Below are 18,574 nucleotides of genomic sequence, written 5' to 3' on the forward strand. Positions count from 1 at the left end.
TCCTTGAATGAAGAAAGATCAGCTGTGTAAAAACCCATAAGGAAGGGACTTCCCTGGCAGTCCAACCATTAAGGGTTAAGACTTCCTGCTTCCATCGCAGAGGGTGCAGGTCTGACCCATGGTTGGGGAACTAAGATCCCATATGCCCACAGGGTGCAGACAAAAAAAAAAGTTTTTTTAAAAAACTCATAAGGATACAAACTTATAAAGAAATAAAGTTCCATGCTTGCCTCAATAACGCATATTTGGGGCTCTTCCTTATGACCATCCACAGGCACCATGGCTTGATTCATAACCCACTCCTGGACAGCATCAGTAATGTGAGGGACAACTGCAGAAAGAGGTAATAATTAGCACAAAAGCATATTTCAGTGTCACGGTTATGAGAAATGAATTAGTGTCTGTTGACCTCCCAAATAACCTGAAAGCTACCTGACAAATGAAACAAGCTCCAGTCCTAGTGTTACTATCCATGTCACTGAAATTAATATTACTGAACCAACACAGATTTAGTCATTTAAATGTTATGTCATCTCTCTTGAAATCCACCAAGCACAGAGAAACACAGAGCAGAAGTGCCATCTTTGAAGCAACTAGAAAACACCTAAAATGTCAACTAAAAACTGTGCAAGGAGGGCTGCTAAGGGTGCTGAATGCCGAATTCCTAGGGGAAGTGGCCCAGAGTGGCCCAGCCCCGCAACCCCCCGGGCAGCCCGCCCGTCAGTGGGGAGGAGTCACCGAGCGGACGTGGAGGAGGCCTGCGGCAGCTACTGTCAGCTAAAGAGGCTAAAAGGTGGTATCGCCACACGCACAAGGCCGCGGGGTACCTAAGTGTTGAGCAAGCCTGCAGCTGCTGGTCTCAGTCAAAGAAACAAAACAAAACAAATGTTTTTGTTTCTAGTTAACTGACCTAATACGACGTAATGAGGAGAAACGGTGGCCTCTGTGAAGCTGACGCGGAGCACCGCCTGTCACGTCACTCACCTGCCACACCGGCCCCTGCGGCTCCCAGGCCCCGCCCCACCTGCCTCGAGGCGGGAGGAAGTCGCCTCTGATTGGTGCGTTTGGAACGACCCATTGCAGCATGCCCAGCCCAACCCCTTTCCGTGAGGACCGGGCAAGTCAGCTCTCCCTCCACGTGGGCAGCACATGGACTCAGACTCCAGGTCCAGGTTTGGGACCTTGCCCTTTCCCTAATTTTGGGGGGTGACTGGTATGAGGCAGCAACTCCCCCTCCCGCGGGTTTTCCCACTACATACACTTGGAGGAAAACTACTAGAAAGCACAGCTGCATCAATAGTTGAGATCTAAGCCACACCATCCAGTGTCAGCAGTAACATAGCTGAAATTTTGAGGTCCATCTGTCCAATTTCTTTATCTACTTCTCACCTGTTTTTCAACCTGAAGGTGATTTAAGCAGGGTGGGAAACTAGCATCTTTACCCTACCATGCAGTTCAATTCAGTTAGGTTCAGTTCAGTTGCTCAGTCATTTCCGGCTCTGCGACCCCGAGGACTGCAGCAGGCCAGGCTTCCCTGTCCATCACCAGCTCCTGGAACTTGCTCAAACTTATGTCCATCCACTCAGTGATGCCATCCAACCATCTCATCCTCTGTCTTCCCCTTCTCTTCCTGTCTTCAATCTTTCCCAGGATCAGGCTCTTTTCCAAAGAGTCAGTTCTTTGCATCAGGTGGCCAAAATACTGGATTTTCAGCTTCAGCATCAGTCCTTCCAATGAATATTCAGGACTGATTTCCTTAAGGATTGACTGGTTGGATCTCTTTGCAGTCCAAGGGACTCTCAAGAGTCTTCTCCAACAACACAGTTCAAAAGCATCAATTCTTTGGCACTCAGCTTTCTTTATGGTCCAACTCTCACATCCATACATGACTACTGGAAAAAACCACAGCTTTGACTAGATGGACCTTTGATGGCAAAGTAACATCTCTGCTTTTTAATAGGTTGTCTAGGTTGGTCATAGCTTTTCTTCCAAGGAGCAAGCATCTTTTAATTTCATGGCTGCAGTCACCATCTGCAGTGATTTTGGAGCCCCCAAAAATAAAGTCTGTCACTGTTTCCACTGTTTCCCCATCTATTTGCCATGAAGTGATGGGACTAGATGCCATAATCATAGTTTTCTGAATGTTGAGTTTTAAGTCAGCCTTTTCACTCTCCTCTTTCACTTTCATCAAGAGGCTCTTTAGCTCTTCTTCACTTTCTGCCATAAGGGTGGTGTCATCTGCCTATCTGAGGTTATTGATATTTCCCCTGGCTATCTTGATTCCAGCTTGTGCTTCATCCAGCCTGGAATTTCGCATGATGTACTCTGCATATAAGTTAAATAAGCAGGGTGACAATAAACAGCCTTGACGTACTCCTTTCCCAATTTGGAACCAGTCCGTTGGTCCAGTTCTAACTGTTGCTTCTCAACCTGCATATAGATTTCTCAGGAGGCAGGTAAGGTGGTCTGGTATTCCCATCTCTTGAAGAATTTTCCACAGTTTGCTGTGATCCACACAGTCAAAGGCTTTGACATAGTCAATAAAGCAGAAGTAGATTTTTTTCTGGAACTCTTGCTTTTCTTATGATCCAGCAGATGTTGGCAATTTGATCTCTGGTTCCTCTGCCTTTTTTAAATCCAGCTTGAATATCTGGAAGTTCATGGTTCACATACTGTTGAAGCCTGGCTTGAAGAACTTTGAGCATTAGTATGCTAGCGTGTTCCCTACCACATAGGAACTTATGAATACAAGGGGCAAGGGTTGCAGAGAACAAAAGAGAATAATCAAAATTGTTAGGTAGGAAGTTAGGCATGAGCAAGAGGGGTGGTCTAGACGAAAAGGATGCAAGCTGATGTCTAAACCCCAACCCAGACACACCCAGGAGAGCTCACAATAGGCTACAGAAATAACCACAGTGGCTTCTCCAACTCTAGTACATGTGCCCTTGATGCACAGCTGTGTCCTCAAGTAACCGTAGGCAGCTAGGAGTCCATTAAGGGTTCATAAATATTATATACATACATACATCTGATTAAAACAGACTGAATTATGGGAAAGACATGCACAATAGAGCCTGTTATTATGCAACTTGCAACTGTCAATCAGCCTTATGTGTATGCCAATTTGCATTCCCTTTCCTGATTGGTGGTGGGTCAAGCCCTATTTTGCATAGGGCAGAACCAAGAGAAGGAGAGAGAGAGTATAAAAAGGGAAGCCAAGTGGGAGTTGTTGCCACCCCTTTGCCTTTGGTCTGCTCCCATGTCTTGGGAGTGTCTGCTTAATAAAAGAACTGTCTATTTCCACTAGAACCAATCTGATATTTTGTAGAAGTAAACCAACCTGACAGAAACATGTGACCAATGAAAAAGGTTGGTGAAAAAAGTCATCATGTTGCCCTCCTGTTCAATCCCATGTTCCTTCCCACGGCTATTCTTCAAAAGGAAGTAATCACCATCAATGTAAAGATTCAAGAAAAAAGTAGAAAAAGAACATATTAAGGACAGACAAAAATTGACTCAGATCTACACACAATCAGATATGTGATGAAGATTCCCTATGGATTTCATAAATAAAAGCTAAAGAGAGAAAGATAAAGAGGGCAGAAAAAGGGGCTAAAGGAAACAATGACATTAGTAACAAAGAAAAGACTGATGAAAATACAATCACAAACATGGAGGATAAACTTGAAGTTTGCATGGTGACATGGTAATAGACACCGTAGTGATCATTTTGAAATGTATAGAAATACCAAATCACTATGTTGTATAACAGGAACTAACATAGTGTTGTAGGTTGTGAAGTTGCTCAGTCACATCCAACTCTTTGCAACACCATGGACTATAGCCTCCCAGGCTCCTCTGTCCATGGGATTTGCCAGGCAAGAATACTGGAGTGGGTTGCCATGCCCTCCTCCAGGGGATCGTCTCAACCCAGGCATCAAACCCAGGTCTCCCACATTGCAGATGGATTCTTTACTGTCTGAGCCATCAGGGAAGCCCCATAGGTTAGTTGTAGGTTAGTTATACTTAAAAAACAAACAGGGAAAAAAATATATCAGATTTGTGGTTATGGGTCGGGGGAATGGATGTGTAAGTGTGTGCTCAGTCATCTCGATTCATTATGACCCCGTGGACTGTAGCCCACTAGGTTCTTCTGTTCATGGGATTTTCCAGGCAAGAATACTGGAGTGGGTTGCCATTTCCTCCTCCAGGGAATCTTCCTGACCCAAGGATCGAATCGGCATCTCCCATGTCTCCTGCATTGCAGGCAGATTCTTTACCACTTGAGCCGATGAAAGCAGACAAAAGGTATAAAATTCCAGTTATAAGATAAATAAGTACTAGGGATGTATTGTACAGCATGATAAATATATTAATTATATATATTAATAATTAACATGGTTCTATGTTATGTAAAAGAGTAAATCCTAAAAGTTTTCATCACAAGGGAAACAATTTTTGTCTATTTCTTTAATTTTGCATCTATATGAGATGATGAATATTTACTAAATTTATTGTGGTCACCACTGTATGATGTCAAATCATTACGCTATACACCCTAAACTTATACAGTGCTGTACGTCAATTAGATCTCAATAAAACTGGAGGTGGGGAAAAAGAAGCAAAGAAAAGAACAGAGGGATTTGAGCAGGACTGAAACTTGTAAAGCACAGGGACCTCCTCATCTTTAGGTCTATTTTAAGCAGTGTGAGTGCTCAGCCAACAGGGCCCTCTAGTGTTTGTAGAATATAATACCTTGTACTGTTTTCCCCAGGTAATCGCCACGCCTCTCTTTATTGATCACATGTTGATATATCTTCCCAGTAGTGATGTTGTTGTCTTTATAAAGATTAATATCCAAGAACCTTTCATAATTTCCAAGGTCTAAATCAACTTCTCCACCATCGTTTAAGACAAACACTTCACCTGGGATAAAAAGGCAATGTAAAAATTAAAGATTTGCTTCCAGTAGATTATTTTCCAAAGATGAACACAATATGTTAAAAAGCTGGTAAAAGACATTTATAAGCCATAGTCTATCACTATTTCCTTATTTTAATGGGAAAATTGAGTAATTCTAATCTACCCATGATAATGCATTAGAAAAATTCTAGTATTCTATAATGGTAGTTTTTAAATGCTTACTGAAATTCTGTCTTCAAGATTTAGCTTTTCCAAACTCATCATATACCATATGAAAAAGGGGCTTTCAAACAGCAGTTTTAAAAACAAGTAGCAACTGACTTGAAAGCATCAGTATCCTAGACTCTGAAATTGGCCTAAGAAAATTTTCATTGACTCCCATCTTGAGTTAAGACACTATTAAACAGACAGTGGATGAAAAGCGGAGCCTCCATTAGCCCACAGGGTGACTTGGTGAAACTGAAGCCAAAAAGAAAGTGAGCAATAAGCCATCACCTGTACAACAGCCCCGTCGAGAAGGATATAGAGGAAGACTTAATCACACTATGGGCACCTGTGTTGACTACTGGTTATGCGTCTGGGTCTCCAGTGTTACTTAAGGGCACCAATTTGGAGGACAATGTCCTAACGCCACCTTGTCAGAAATGAACCTCTACCTAATTAATAAAATTCTATCATTTACTTCTATTGCTAGACGTTCACAGCATTAAAAAAAAAAAGGAAGGTTGGCTAGCTTCTGAACCTAATCTGAAGCCTTTTATACTCTCATTTATATATTCCTCATATAGTACCAGTGTGATCGGAAAGATCTCTAATTTTAAAGACAAAAGAACAAAATAATGAAACTCCAATATTTTGTATTTCCCAAATTCCATTTCTAGCTCATATTCTACTTTCCAATATTTATCAGGAATCACCGATCTATGGGAAAGTCTTTGTACTTTGATCATTTTAAATTCTGACAAATAGGGGAAGATCTCTGAAATCTCTTAGTTAATTCAGGCCAAGTCCAGTTTGGTAGTAATCAACAAATCACTTGAAATTTTAGATTCTTAAATTTTAAAAGTAGTATCTAAAAAAAATAAAATAAAAGTAGTATCTATTATGTTCCTAGGCGAAAAAGAAGGGCTTCCCAAATGGCACTAGTGGTAAAGAACCCGCCTGCCGATGCAGGAGACATAAAAGACGCAAGTTCGATCCCTGGGTCAGGAAGATGCCCTGGAGGAGGAAATGACAACCCACTCCAGTATTCCTGCCTGGAGAATCCCATGGACAAAGGCGCCTGGAGGGTTACAGTTCATAGGGTCACAAAAAGTCAGAGGCGCCTGGAGGGTTACAGTTCATAGGGTCACAAAAAGTCAGACATGATTGAAGCAACTTAGCATGCACGCAGATGGAAAAGAAAAGCTGTAGATCATGTCTTCAAGAAGCTTTTTTTTAAATTTAATGGAATTATAATAAAAATTCCAACAGGTTTTTTTTAACTTGACAGTGAAACTGAAGTTAATTTGGAAGAAAAGCATGTGTGATTATCAAAATAAAACACACAGAAAAGTAAATAAAAATAAAAGCCCTTATAAAATAACAATGAGTACAGGAAGATTGAAATATATATGTATATATATTTATGTATTTCAATATATACAAATATGAAATAAGATAGCACAAACAAATTCTACACAAAACCAAAATAAACCCAAAAGGTCCCTATTACATAAAGGAATTTAATATATGACTAAAAAAAAGATATTATTACAAATCAAAGTAGGTAAAATACACAGAAATAAACTTCAAGAAATGTATAGGACCAATAAGAAGAAAAGTTTAAAATTTTACTTCAGAGACATAAAAGCAGGTATGAATAAAATGAAAGCCACTTATAAAGTTCCTGAATAGGCCAGTCAATAATTTTAGTGTTTAATTCTTCCCCAAATTAATACATAAATTTAAAGGGCAAGTTTGATAGAAGGTCTCTGAAGTTAGTCTTAAAGACAACTAACATGTTGAGGTTAAAAAAAAAGAAGAAAAGGTATAGTGGGGAAAGTTCTGACCTACTTGATAATAAAAAGCTATAGCTATTAAAATGGTGTGTGTGTGTGTGTGTGTGTGTGTGTGCATGTTCAGTTGTGTCCAACTCTTTGCAACTTCGTGGACAGTAGCCTACCAGGCTACTCTGTCCATGGAATTTCCCAGGCAAGAATACTGGAGTGGGTTGCCATTTCCTACTCCAGATAATATGGTGGGCAGGAATAAACAAAGAAATCTGAACAGAACAGAATAATAAGAGAGAAGTTTAATGTATATTAAAAGGTAGTATTTCAAATCAATGGAGAAAAGATGAAATCTTTGATAACTGTGATTAGGAATAGTGACTAACCTCATCTTCATCTTTCATCAAGTTAAATTCCAGATGTATTAACAATATTAAAGTAAAAGCAAATGGTGGTGATCATTTTGAAATCTATGAGTGTTGCATGCTAAGGCGCTTCAGTTGTGTCCAACTCTGTGTGACCCCATGGACTGTAGCCCGCCAGGCTCCTCTGTCCATGGGATTCTCCAGGCAAGAATGCTGGGATGGGTTGCCATTTCCTCCTACAGGGGATCTTCCCAACCCAGGGATCGAACCTGCGTCTCTTATGTCTCCTGCATTGGCAGGCAGGTTCTTTAACACTAGTGCCACCTGGGAAGCCCTTGAAATGTATAAAAACATCAAATCACTATGTTGTGCACCAGAAACATAGTGTTGTAAGTCAATTATACTTCAAAAGCAAACTCATAGAAAAAGAGATCAGATTTGTAGTTCCCAGAAGCAGGGGTAGGACTGTGTGGAATTGGATGAAGGCAATCAAAAGGTACAAACTTCCAGTTATAATATAAATAAGTATTAGATATATAAATGTAAAACATGATAAACATAATTAACACCACTCTACGTTCTAGATGAGAATTTTTAGAGCATAAATCCTAAGAGTTTTCATCACAAGGGAAACAATTTTTCATTATTTCTTTAAGCTTGCATCTGTATGAGATCATGGATATTCACTAAACTTATTGTGATAATCATTTCATGATGTATATAAATCAAATCAGTATGCTATATACCTTAAGCGTATACAGTGCTGTATGTCAATAAAACTGGAAGAAAAAAATAAAGTAAAAGCAAATGAAACTCTAAAAATGCCAAAAGAAAATACAGATATTTAAATATTTCTGGGACGGAGAAGCTAACAAGTGACATCAAAGGCAGAAACCATAAAGGAAACAGTGGATACATTTAGTTACATAAACAGTAAAATGAAATTTATCAGCAGCAAACAGAGGTAATATTAAGACAAACTGAAAACAGGGTAGAAATATATTCATGTGGTAAGTATAGGTTAATATACTCTGCACAAAGTATTCTTAAAAATCATTTTTAAAGATCCAAAGGAAAATTGTCATACACATGGCGTAAGTCAATTTTGCTGCCTACCAAACAACCTTAACATCTCAGCAACTTTTCTCCCTCATGTGACAAAGGGGTTGTGGGTCAGTTGTGAGTCTACCCTGTGTCTTCTTATTCCAGGACTTGGGTTGAAGGAGAAATCTCTCTATGGGGAAGGCAGCTCGAACAGCAGAAGGCAGAAACACAAGACGGACTGAGCGAAATCATGCCATCACATATGCTTCAACAAGGCATATGTCATATTCACTAAAACCCTACAGAGCAAAACAAATCACATGGCCAAATAAGGTGACCGACCTCTCTGGTTTGCCCAGGAGTAAAAGTATTCCCAGGATTCAGGACTTTCAATTTCAAAAGCAGGAAAGTTCCAGACAAACCAGGAAGAGTTCCTTACCCAATGTGGCCAAAGGCCAGAGTCAGTGGGGCGTGGAGTTTGCTCACAGAAGGAAGTTGGGTGATGGTTTCAAGTAAATATATGATTTACCATAGACTCAAATAAGCCATTTCACCAACAAAATGAAAGTCAAAGAAATCTAAATTAACATAATGAGATACCCATTTTTGGTTTGTTTTTTCATATACTCTCAGGTTAGTAAAGTTTAAAAAGAATAGTATTCAGCAAAGGTATAAAGAAAACTAAAAAACCTGAATAACATATCTACCCACCAAATCAGAAATTCTGTACCTAGACATTTATGCTAAAAAATTTTTTTAAGTGTGTGTGTGTGTGTGTGTGTGTGTGTGTGTGTGTGTGTGTGTGTGTAAAGGGTATGGCAACCCACTCCAGTATTCTTGCCTGGGAAATCCCATGGATAGAGGAGCCTGGTGCACTACATTCCATGGGGTCAAAACAGTCAGACATGATTTAGTGACTAAACCACCAAACCATCACCATAATGTATAACTGAATCACTTTGATGTACATCTGAAATATTGTAAGTCAAGTATATTTCAATTTAAAAACTAGTTTGACTGTAAGATTCAGCTCATTTAATGTTCAAAAATAAGCCAACTGATCTATGATGTTAGAAGACAGGATGGTTACCCTGGTCATTTTAGATGGGAAGAAACTGGAAAGAACATAAAGGGGGTTTCTGTTTCTTGATTTTGGGGCTGTTAACACAGTATGTTCATTTCATCAAGTGGTACACATATGATTTATACACTTTCTTGCTTGTATGTGAAAAGTTTAAAAGGAAAGTATGTAAGGGCTTGTGCCTTTTTAAAAATAATTAGTATAGAGAATTCCCTGACAGTACAGTGGTTAGGACTCCATACTTCCAGTGCAGGGGTACAGGTTCAATCCCTGGTCAGGGAACTAAGATTCTGCAAGCTGTGCAGTGCGGCCAATAAATAAATAAAAATAATGAGTATATACATAAAAATTTCAACATTAATAACAATTATTCCAAGTGGTGGGAAATGGATGATTTTTATTTTCTTTAGGTCATTCTATATTGTCAATATAGTCTATATTGTCTGATTTTTTTCTTAACAATGAAATGTTGAGAAATATATTACCTTTATGATAAAAAAATAATAACAATCCACACTACAAAAAGTACAGTGAGAATGGTATCCTCACATACTGCTTTCCAAAAGTGTGGACTAATTTGGAATGTCATCAGCAATCTGAAAAATGTATCAATAACCATGAGAACCTTCACAGATCCATAATGATCCAGCAACTCTACTTCTGGAACACTATCTTAAAGAAATTACCCAGATACAAGAAAGAACTGCAATTTGACCCAGTGCTTTATGGGGTGGGGGGGAAGGGTTCTCCCTCATACCGTGCTCATAAGGTGAAAAAGTGCCTGCATCGATGTTTATATAGGGGTCAATTTTGATGGCAGTCACTCGGAGTCCACATGATTTTAGAATCGTCCCAATACTGCTGGCAATGATCCCTTTACCGATGCCCGAGATGACCCCACCAGTGACCAAGATGTACTTCATTGGCAGAGCAGTGGCTGGGTGCCAGCACCCAGGTATAATCTGAAAGGTAATAAAATTAATGGTCAGGGAAGAGAAACATGATCTTAAATCAGTAAAGCAGAGAGTGTGTTGAACCAAAATTTCAAAAGCCCACAGCACTTTTTCTATCTAAGTATTTGAAACAAAGTCTTACCATCTAGGTTTTTCTTTCATGTCAATATTCAGGAAGCTATGGATACTTTCTGCAAGCAAAATGTCTGGTTCCATTACCCTGATGTTACATTTACCCCAACTTTCATGTGACAAACTTCATCATAAGAAGCCAACATTTTCTAAGATTCAGAGGCATAGTAAAATGTTTAAGAGATCAGGCTCTGTAGTCAGATCTGTACAAGCTGTACCTGTTTCTTCATCTGTGAAATGAAATAAAAAGTACCATTCCTTTGGAATATTATTCAGCACTAAAAAGAAAAGAGCTATCAATCCACAAAAGACATGGAGGAAACAATGCATGTTACTAATTGAAAGAAGTCACTCTGAAAAGGCTACATACTGTACAATTCCAACTATATGACATTCTGGAAAAGACAAAACTATGAAGACAGTAAAAAGATGAGTGGTTTTTAGGGGTTACTGGGGAAGGGTGAATAGGAGGAGCATAGAGTGTTTTTTTAGGGCAGTGCAACTATTCTGTATGATACTATAATGGTGGATACAGGTCATTATATATTTGACCAAACTCACGGACTGTGTAACACCAAGAGTGAATTCTAATGAAACCTGTGGACTTGGAATGATAATGATGTGTAGGTTCACTGACTAACGAATGTTCCTCTCTGGTTCAAGATGTTGACAACAGGGAACACCGTGGGTATGGCACAGGAGGTATATGGGAGCTCAGTACTTTCTGGTCAGTTTTGCTGTGAACCTAAAATTGCTTTTAAAAGAATAGTCTATTTTTGAAATCAATATTCAAATATACCAACATTTTAAAAAATCTAGCAGGTGGTTGTGAGGATTAAATGAGCTCAAGAGGTCAGGAAACCAGGGCCCACAGGTCACATCTGGCCCACTGCCTATTTTTGTACAGTCCCCAAGCTAAGACTGTTCTTACATTTTAAATGATTGAGAAATGATCAAAAGAATATTTCATGACACATTAAAATTAAATAGAACAAAAAAAATTATATGAAACTCTAACTTCAGTGTCTATAAATCAAGTTTCATTAGCATGCAGCCACACTAATCATCTACATACTGTCTATGGTGCCTTTCTGGCTACAATGGCAGAGTTGAGGAGCTGGGAAAAGAGGCCTCTGGCCCACAAAACCTGAAATATTTATTATCTTTCATGGAAAATGTTTGCTGATATCTGGCTTAGAGGGGGTCAAGTCGACTCCTCTATTAACACGTTGTTGTTGTTCAGTCACCCAGTCGTGTCTGACTGTGACCCCATGGACTGCAGCACGCCAGGCCTCCCTGTCCCTCACCATCTCCTGAAGTTTACCCAAGTTCATGTCCACTGTATCAGTGAGGCCATCCAGCCATGTCATCCTCTGATGCCCTCTTCTCCTTCTGCCCTCAATCGTTCATTAAGGACTTTTCCAGTGAGTCAACTGTTCACATCAGATGACCAAAATACTGGAGCTTCAGCTTCAGCATCAGTCCTTCCAATGAGTATTCAGGGTTGACTTCCCTTAAGATTGACTGGTTTGATCTCCTTGCTGTCCAAGGGACTTACAGGAGTCTTCTCCAGCACCAAAAGTTAGCTACTAATGTTACTATCAATTAATAATAAATGTATCCTCCTTAACTAAGCATGTGGAACACTGAATCTGTTCCTTACCCATCCATTTCATCATATAGAAATATTCAAGCAGGGGAAAAAAAAGAAAATATTATGTCATAAAGAAATTTCATTTGACTTTGCCGCTGCTGTCTGATCCAAACCCTTTTGTTTTAAAGGCAGACAGGGAGTCCATGAGCTACTTGGTTTTCTCTACTCTGAGTGCTATTGTTTTCCTCTTGAGCATCGCCAGGGGCTATGGGCCTCTGCCACTTCACCATGCACGTGAAGGTGAGCCATACAGTCCTGGCAGGCCAACTGCCAACAGAGTGAAACTATTAATATAAAATTGCAAGTCATAAAATTTTTTAAATAAATTAAAATTTAAAAATTCAAAATAATTAGAAATTGCAAGTACAAGACAAGACAGTCACTTACAAAAACTAATAACTATAAATCCCACTTTCTATTGCAACTCACAGTTTTTTTAAATACCTGGAAATTCAGTGTAAGTGCAATGAGATAGGAATAATTTCAGTTCCCTGCTTATCCTATGTCTGTCATCCCCAACGAAACGCCCATTCTGATTTTGTAGTTTCCTCTACTTGCAAAACAAACTAGCTTAACTTAAGAGATGTAGAGTTATCTCACCTCAGAGCTGTGAGTTCTCTTTGATCACCATCAGGGTGAGTAGACTGAAGTCATCCAAAATACAAAAGTCCCATCCCAAACAGCTTCCATAAGTCTCTGGGCCTGCCTTTCTCTACACACTACAATTGATCACATTCAATGTCGTCGTTTCTCTTTACTAGCCACCTGGCCATCCACCCACTCACCTGAGCTAGATTTAGCCTACAAGATTCTCATGCCAAACCCAGAATGCTCCTTCTGTGGATCCAAAATGTATCCAAATCTTCCTCTTACCACTCCTACTAGCCCAGGTAGTTGGTAGAGTGGGAATTTCATCACAGGCTTCCGTTACTCATCCCACTGTTGATTTTTTTTTCTATTTTGATCAATGCCCCTCCTCTGGAGTCAGACAGCCCGAGTTCAAGTGCTGACTCTGTCACTCATAGCTATGACCCTGGGCACCTTCTCCAACTTTTGAAAACTTTGATTTTCTCCACCTGGGCAGTACACAGAAACAATACCAGTGCCTGCCTTACAGAGTTGTGTAGGCATTTCCAAAGAGAGCAGCACCCAAGTGCTGAGTGCAGGTTAGCTCTTATTTTTCAGAGCCACCTATGCACTGATTCAGTCAGCTAACAAATGTTTACTGAAAATCTGTTAGGTAGGGGAGGAAAATCTGCCACCCCAAAATGTGCCTCTTTGGCATGAGGATTTAGTTTGATTATTTTTAAGAAACAAGGACTCAATAAGTCTTTCTTTTTTACTGCCCCCCCACCCACCTGCCGCCTAAGGAATTTAGATAAAGAACCTGTTCCCAGAATAGAGCTATCACCAGAGATATGGGTTGGCAAAAAAAATTCCTTCGGGTTTTTCTATAACATTTGATGGAAAAACCCGAACGAACTTTCTGATCAACCCAATATTTTCAGAGACTATGAGCTAGATGTAGTGGCAGAAGCTCTTAGAGATCAGAATCTACTCTGGGTCCCACTGTCTCTGCCTGGCCCAGCACACATTTGTTTAGGGAAATATTTGCCTTTCTGTCTCCAAATTAAATGCCTTCTTCCCTCTTCAAGTCCCAAAACACTACCTCCAACACCCTCTTTCATCTTGAGCTGAAGATGCTATTAAAGGCGAGGGTTTCAACCCTTTTGCCAAGTGACTCAGTTTTCCTGAGTCTCTCTCAAGGATTATTAAACTTTAATTTTCTTCTATGAATCTGTCTCATGTCAATTTAATTCTTAAGTCAGTCAGAAGAACTTAGAAGGACAGAAGAAAATTTTCTTCCTCAAGAACAATTACATGCTTGATGTGTTCCCAGATCCTGTGTGTATGGGGGTGAATATAAAATCAAGGTTCCTGCCCTCCTGGTTTTCGCCTTTTCTGTGGGATGAAGGGGCAAATAAGCGGCACTGTAACTACCTTATTCCAGCACTGTCACACTATTAAAATTACTTCCCATTTGTAAAAGTTAGCAACATGGAAAAATGCCATAAAAACAGAAGAGTATTTATGAAAAGGTACATTATGTGGTTGTCAGAAAGCCTAAGAATCTTTCATGTAAAATATGCTTACATTATAAGCATTATATTATCTATTATATAAGACATTATATCATCTCAACTGCTTTTTAAAATTAAGACTGCTTAAGTCACACTAAAATGCTACATTTTAATATATTTAGGTGGTTGGGTTGTAGGTAATTATCAGTTTTCCACATTTTCAAAAGCACAAGGTAACTTTTGAAGCACATCAGATATTTTGCAAAGTTCTTTTTGAAAATGTAACTTAAAAATAGAAAATATAACTTAATATCAAGGAGACACCTAGTCCTTTCCATCTCTTCTAAGCAAATAAGTAAGTCTGAAGCAAAATTTTAAAACAGTAGAAAAAACAGATTCTTCACGCTCCTTCTAGAATCAGGACTTTTTTACTTTTGTGAATTACATTATTTACATTGACTCACAGGCTGTGAGCAGAACCAACTGTCTGTAAAATAGGGGTGTGTAGAGCTGTCCGCTATCCAATGAAAACATAGCATTTGTGTAATTTTAAATTTTCCAGTCGCCATATTAAAAAAATAAAAAGAAACAGATTATGGTCATTTTAATCATATCTTATTTAACCCAATGTATCCAAAATACTATCATTCAACACATATATCAATGTAAGAATATTTGGGTGAGATAATTTACATCCTTTTTTTTTTTTTGGTACTGTCTTTCGAAATTATGTGTGTCTACTCAAAGCACATCTCAGTCCACACACTTGCCACATTTCCTGCTCTCAAGAGTCACAATGCTGCGAGTGGCTACCACACTGGACAGCGCAGGACTAGAGCAACTGAAAAAAAAAAAAAAATCAGAGGCAACAAGAGACACCTTCTCGATGACGGCCATTTAGAAAGCAGTCAAAAACATGAGAATACTTACTGAATGAGCCCCCTTTATGGAAATTCTAGAACCCGCAACACTAAGCTCTGATGAAAATCAAGGGTTGAGGGCAGTTGTGGATTGACTGGTTGGGAGCACGAGGGAACTTTCTGGAGTGATGGAAATGATCTAGGTCTACGTTTGGGTAGTGGTTACGCGGGTGTATAATTTGTCAAAATCCCTTATCTGCACACTTAAAATGGGGGCATTTTATTGAATGCAAATTAGACACCATAAGTGGAGACACTGTTGAAGAAAGCAAGCTATGTTGTAGCAGCAGCGGACTCGGGCTCAGCGCGCCCTAAGCAGCTAGAAACCGGGAAACGAGAGTCGCGGGGCAGAGGAGGGGACGGAAAGGCCCTCTCCCCGGGCGCTGGGCTGCACTTCCGCCAACGCCATCTCGGGGGCTCCCGGGGCCCGGGAGAAACCGGGCTGGGGGCGCGGGGGGCCCCGGCGCCCGATTCCGAGGCCAGGCGCGCGCAGAAGCGCCTCCTGGGGACGCGGCGCTCGGGAGCCCGGGCCGCTGGCCGCCTCAGAGCGGGCTCCCAGGGCCCCGGCCCCGCCCGGCCGCTGTCGGCCCGCGGACAGAGCGCGCGGGGTGCGGGGACGCGCGCGGCGGCCGCCCTCGGAGGGGACAAAGGCGCTCGGCCCCACGTGCGCGCCGGGCCCGGGTGCAGGCGGGCAGGCGGGCGGCCCCGGCGGGGGATTACCTGTGAGCCGGCGGCGGCGGCGCAGAGGACGGCCGCTGGAGCCACCGGGCTCCGCCTCGAGGCCCGCCCGCGCTCACCTGTCGGCTGAAGAAGAGGCCGCCGCCCGGGGTGTCCCGAGCCTCCCTCAAGGTCCCTCCCGCCTCCCGCGCGGGCCTCGGGGTGCGCGGCGCCCTCCTAGCCCACCTTCCCCTCTCCTGCCGCCGCGGGCCCCGCTGACTCACTCCGCTGAGCTCGGGGTTGGCACCCGGGTTTGTGCCACGCTCCGAAACAAGCGGCCCCAAAGTGAGTCCTCTGGCGCCGGCGGCTTCCCGTCACCCTCCGCCCTGGACGCGCTCGGCCCCGGGCCTGGCTCAGCCCCGGGGACTGCCCCTCCCCTCCGCGGCTGGCTGAGCACCGGCACCTCGGGGACGCGGGTGAGCGCCACGTCCCGGCGCCCCGGCCCCTCGGCACGCCCCGACCCCGCTCGGGTCCTCGCGTCAGGCTCTCGACGCCGGAAAGGGCTTCTGGGTTGCGGAGAGGAACTGCGGGAGCGCCAAGCGGAGGACCAGGGTCAGACGGAGCGCGGGGCTCACGCCATGGGGAGAGGGCTACACCTCTACTGCAATCAGTACGGTTCCTGGCCAGTACGCGTGTAGCAAACATTACAATTAAAAAATTAAAAAATTAAAAATGCTAGGGGCTAGGGGGACGACAATCAGGGCTTCGCCAAGCGACTTTTTAAAGAGGATGGTTGGTGCCTTGGTACCAAGAAAGGACACAGGAGGTTGGTTATTAAGGCGAAGGGAAGAACGTGCACAAACCACTGAAGGAGAAAGGATCTAACAGGGACAACAGGGGGGTTTGGGGTGAGATGGAAGGGCTGGGAAACTGGTGAAAATTTTGACTAACCAGCCAGGTGAGTCACTAGAGGGCCCAGAGAGATGAGCATCACTGAAGACCCAGTGGAGTCTAGAAGCCATTAATGTACAATGAGCTCCAGCTATAGTTGTGCAAGGTATCTATAGGTTGACATATAAATACTGATATTGTGATAAAACCAGACCTTGTTGATTGAGTAGAAGGATGAGGGTGAGGAAGTTAAGGGCACTGAAAGAATATGACGATGGTGACGCACCAGGGGCCTAGTCCCCAGAAGAAAGGAAGGGAGAGGAGCAGGGAGCAGGTAGACTAGAACTAAGAAAACAGATGGGGACTTCCCTGGTGGTCCAGTGGTTAAGACTCCGTGTTTTCAATGCAAGGGGCGGTGGTTTGATCCGTGTTTGGGGAACTGAAATCCCACATGCACCACAGCGAAAGAGAGAGACCAAAAGATGAGGGCCTGTGGGGATGAAGGGACTGAAGAGTTGTCACCAGACTCTGGGTGTCAGCGATGTCAAAGGGGAAGAAATTCCAGGAGATGATCCAGTTTAGGGTCTGACCCTGAAATGAAGTCAAGTGAGATAGGCGTCACTGGAATTGGGCCTAGGGCTCACCAGGCCAGTGTGGGGGACATTGAGAACCCCCAGAAGGATGTCAACAATTGGAGGAGTCAATGGAGGCCAAGGAACCAAATCTTCGGTGAACGTGGAGGAGCAATGAGGAATCTAGTAGGTAACAGCAACAAGGAAGGTAGAGGGATGGGTTGGCAAAATTCAATTTTTTTCCTTTTTTAAGGAGGAAACACCTTATAAAAAGGCAGGAAGCACAGAGGACTTTGTTGTAAAACAAGTCTTCCAGAGGACCCAGCACAAAGGATGCTTGTGAAACAGGTTCACACTGATGGTAAAACCTAGTGCCACATATGTAAGGCTTCCTTCTACATTTCAGTATTTCATTTCCTTTTTACAACCAGGACAGTTGTTAAGATCCCCTTTTTTAATCTGCAGAATCTGAGGCTTAGAGATGTAAAATGCCCTGACCAAAAAGTCTGTCCCCAAAGCTGGACTCTTCATCACAGGATATAAGGCCTCATCTTAATTCTATTAACCTATGAGGCCAACAGATGATGGATACTCTGTGAATACAAAGGGATTATTATAACTACGGTATCATTAATCCAAAATGGGAAAAGATTTGAGGAGAAAAACAAATTTGATAACACGAGTAAGACTGACTGACTTGTGTGGAATCAGAGTGTATCTTCCCTCACCAGGTGCTTATATAGCATTGGGGATAAAAAAAAATTTTTTTTAATGAGAAAAGGAATTTCCTGGCAGTTCAGTGGTTAAGACTCCACGCTTCCACTGCAGGGAACACAGGCTCAATCCCTGGTCAACTAAGATCCCACCAGACGCATGGCAAAAAAAGAAAAATCTGTTATTAAGTTGACTGCTCATGTTCTTTTATAATCTTTTATTTTGAAAAATTCTACCTTTCAGGACAATTGTAACAGGATGTGTGGCATTTGCTTCAAATTAATACAGGATAGTGGGAAATAGGTGGGGATACAGATGATACAAACCTGGCCAGGGATTGATGACTGTTGAAGCTCAACTTTTAGGTTGGTTTTCTATATATTTAATTTTCCCACAATAACATGTAAACTCCAACTCTTTTAAACACATACACACAATAAAATTAGCACAATTTACAAATTAATAATCCATATGTTCATCACACATGAATGGGTAAATAAAATGTGGAGTGTACACACAATGGAATACTATTCAGTCTTTTTCAAGATAGCTTTTTTTCATCATATTCAATGATTTCAATATTTAGATTTCACATA

General features: G+C 41.7%; 1 protein-coding gene across 5 annotated transcripts in view; it reads right to left on the reverse strand.

Moving 5' to 3' along the window:
- Nucleotides 1–16,341, reverse strand: part of CTPS2 (CTP synthase 2) — a 116,805-nt gene extending 100,464 nt beyond the window's left edge. Inside the window, exons 1-4 of one of the 5 annotated variants that reach the window (XM_065915924.1) lie at nt 16,048–16,341; nt 10,162–10,366; nt 4,756–4,926; nt 231–331 (exon numbers count right to left, since the gene is read on the reverse strand). In XM_065915924.1, the coding sequence (XP_065771996.1) occupies nt 231–331; nt 4,756–4,926; nt 10,162–10,327 (438 nt within the window). In that variant the 5' untranslated portion in view covers nt 10,328–10,366; nt 16,048–16,341. Of the gene's footprint in view, nt 1–230; nt 332–4,755; nt 4,927–10,161; nt 10,367–15,864; nt 15,987–16,047 lie in introns of those variants that run through there. The other 4 variants (XM_065915923.1, XM_065915927.1, XM_065915925.1 and 1 more) reach the window with 4 other exon arrangements.
- Nucleotides 16,342–18,574: the final 2,233 nt, after the last annotated feature.

This window comes from Muntiacus reevesi, chromosome X (genome assembly GCF_963930625.1).
Source record: "Muntiacus reevesi chromosome X, mMunRee1.1, whole genome shotgun sequence".
Lineage (NCBI taxonomy): Eukaryota > Metazoa > Chordata > Mammalia > Artiodactyla > Cervidae > Muntiacus > Muntiacus reevesi.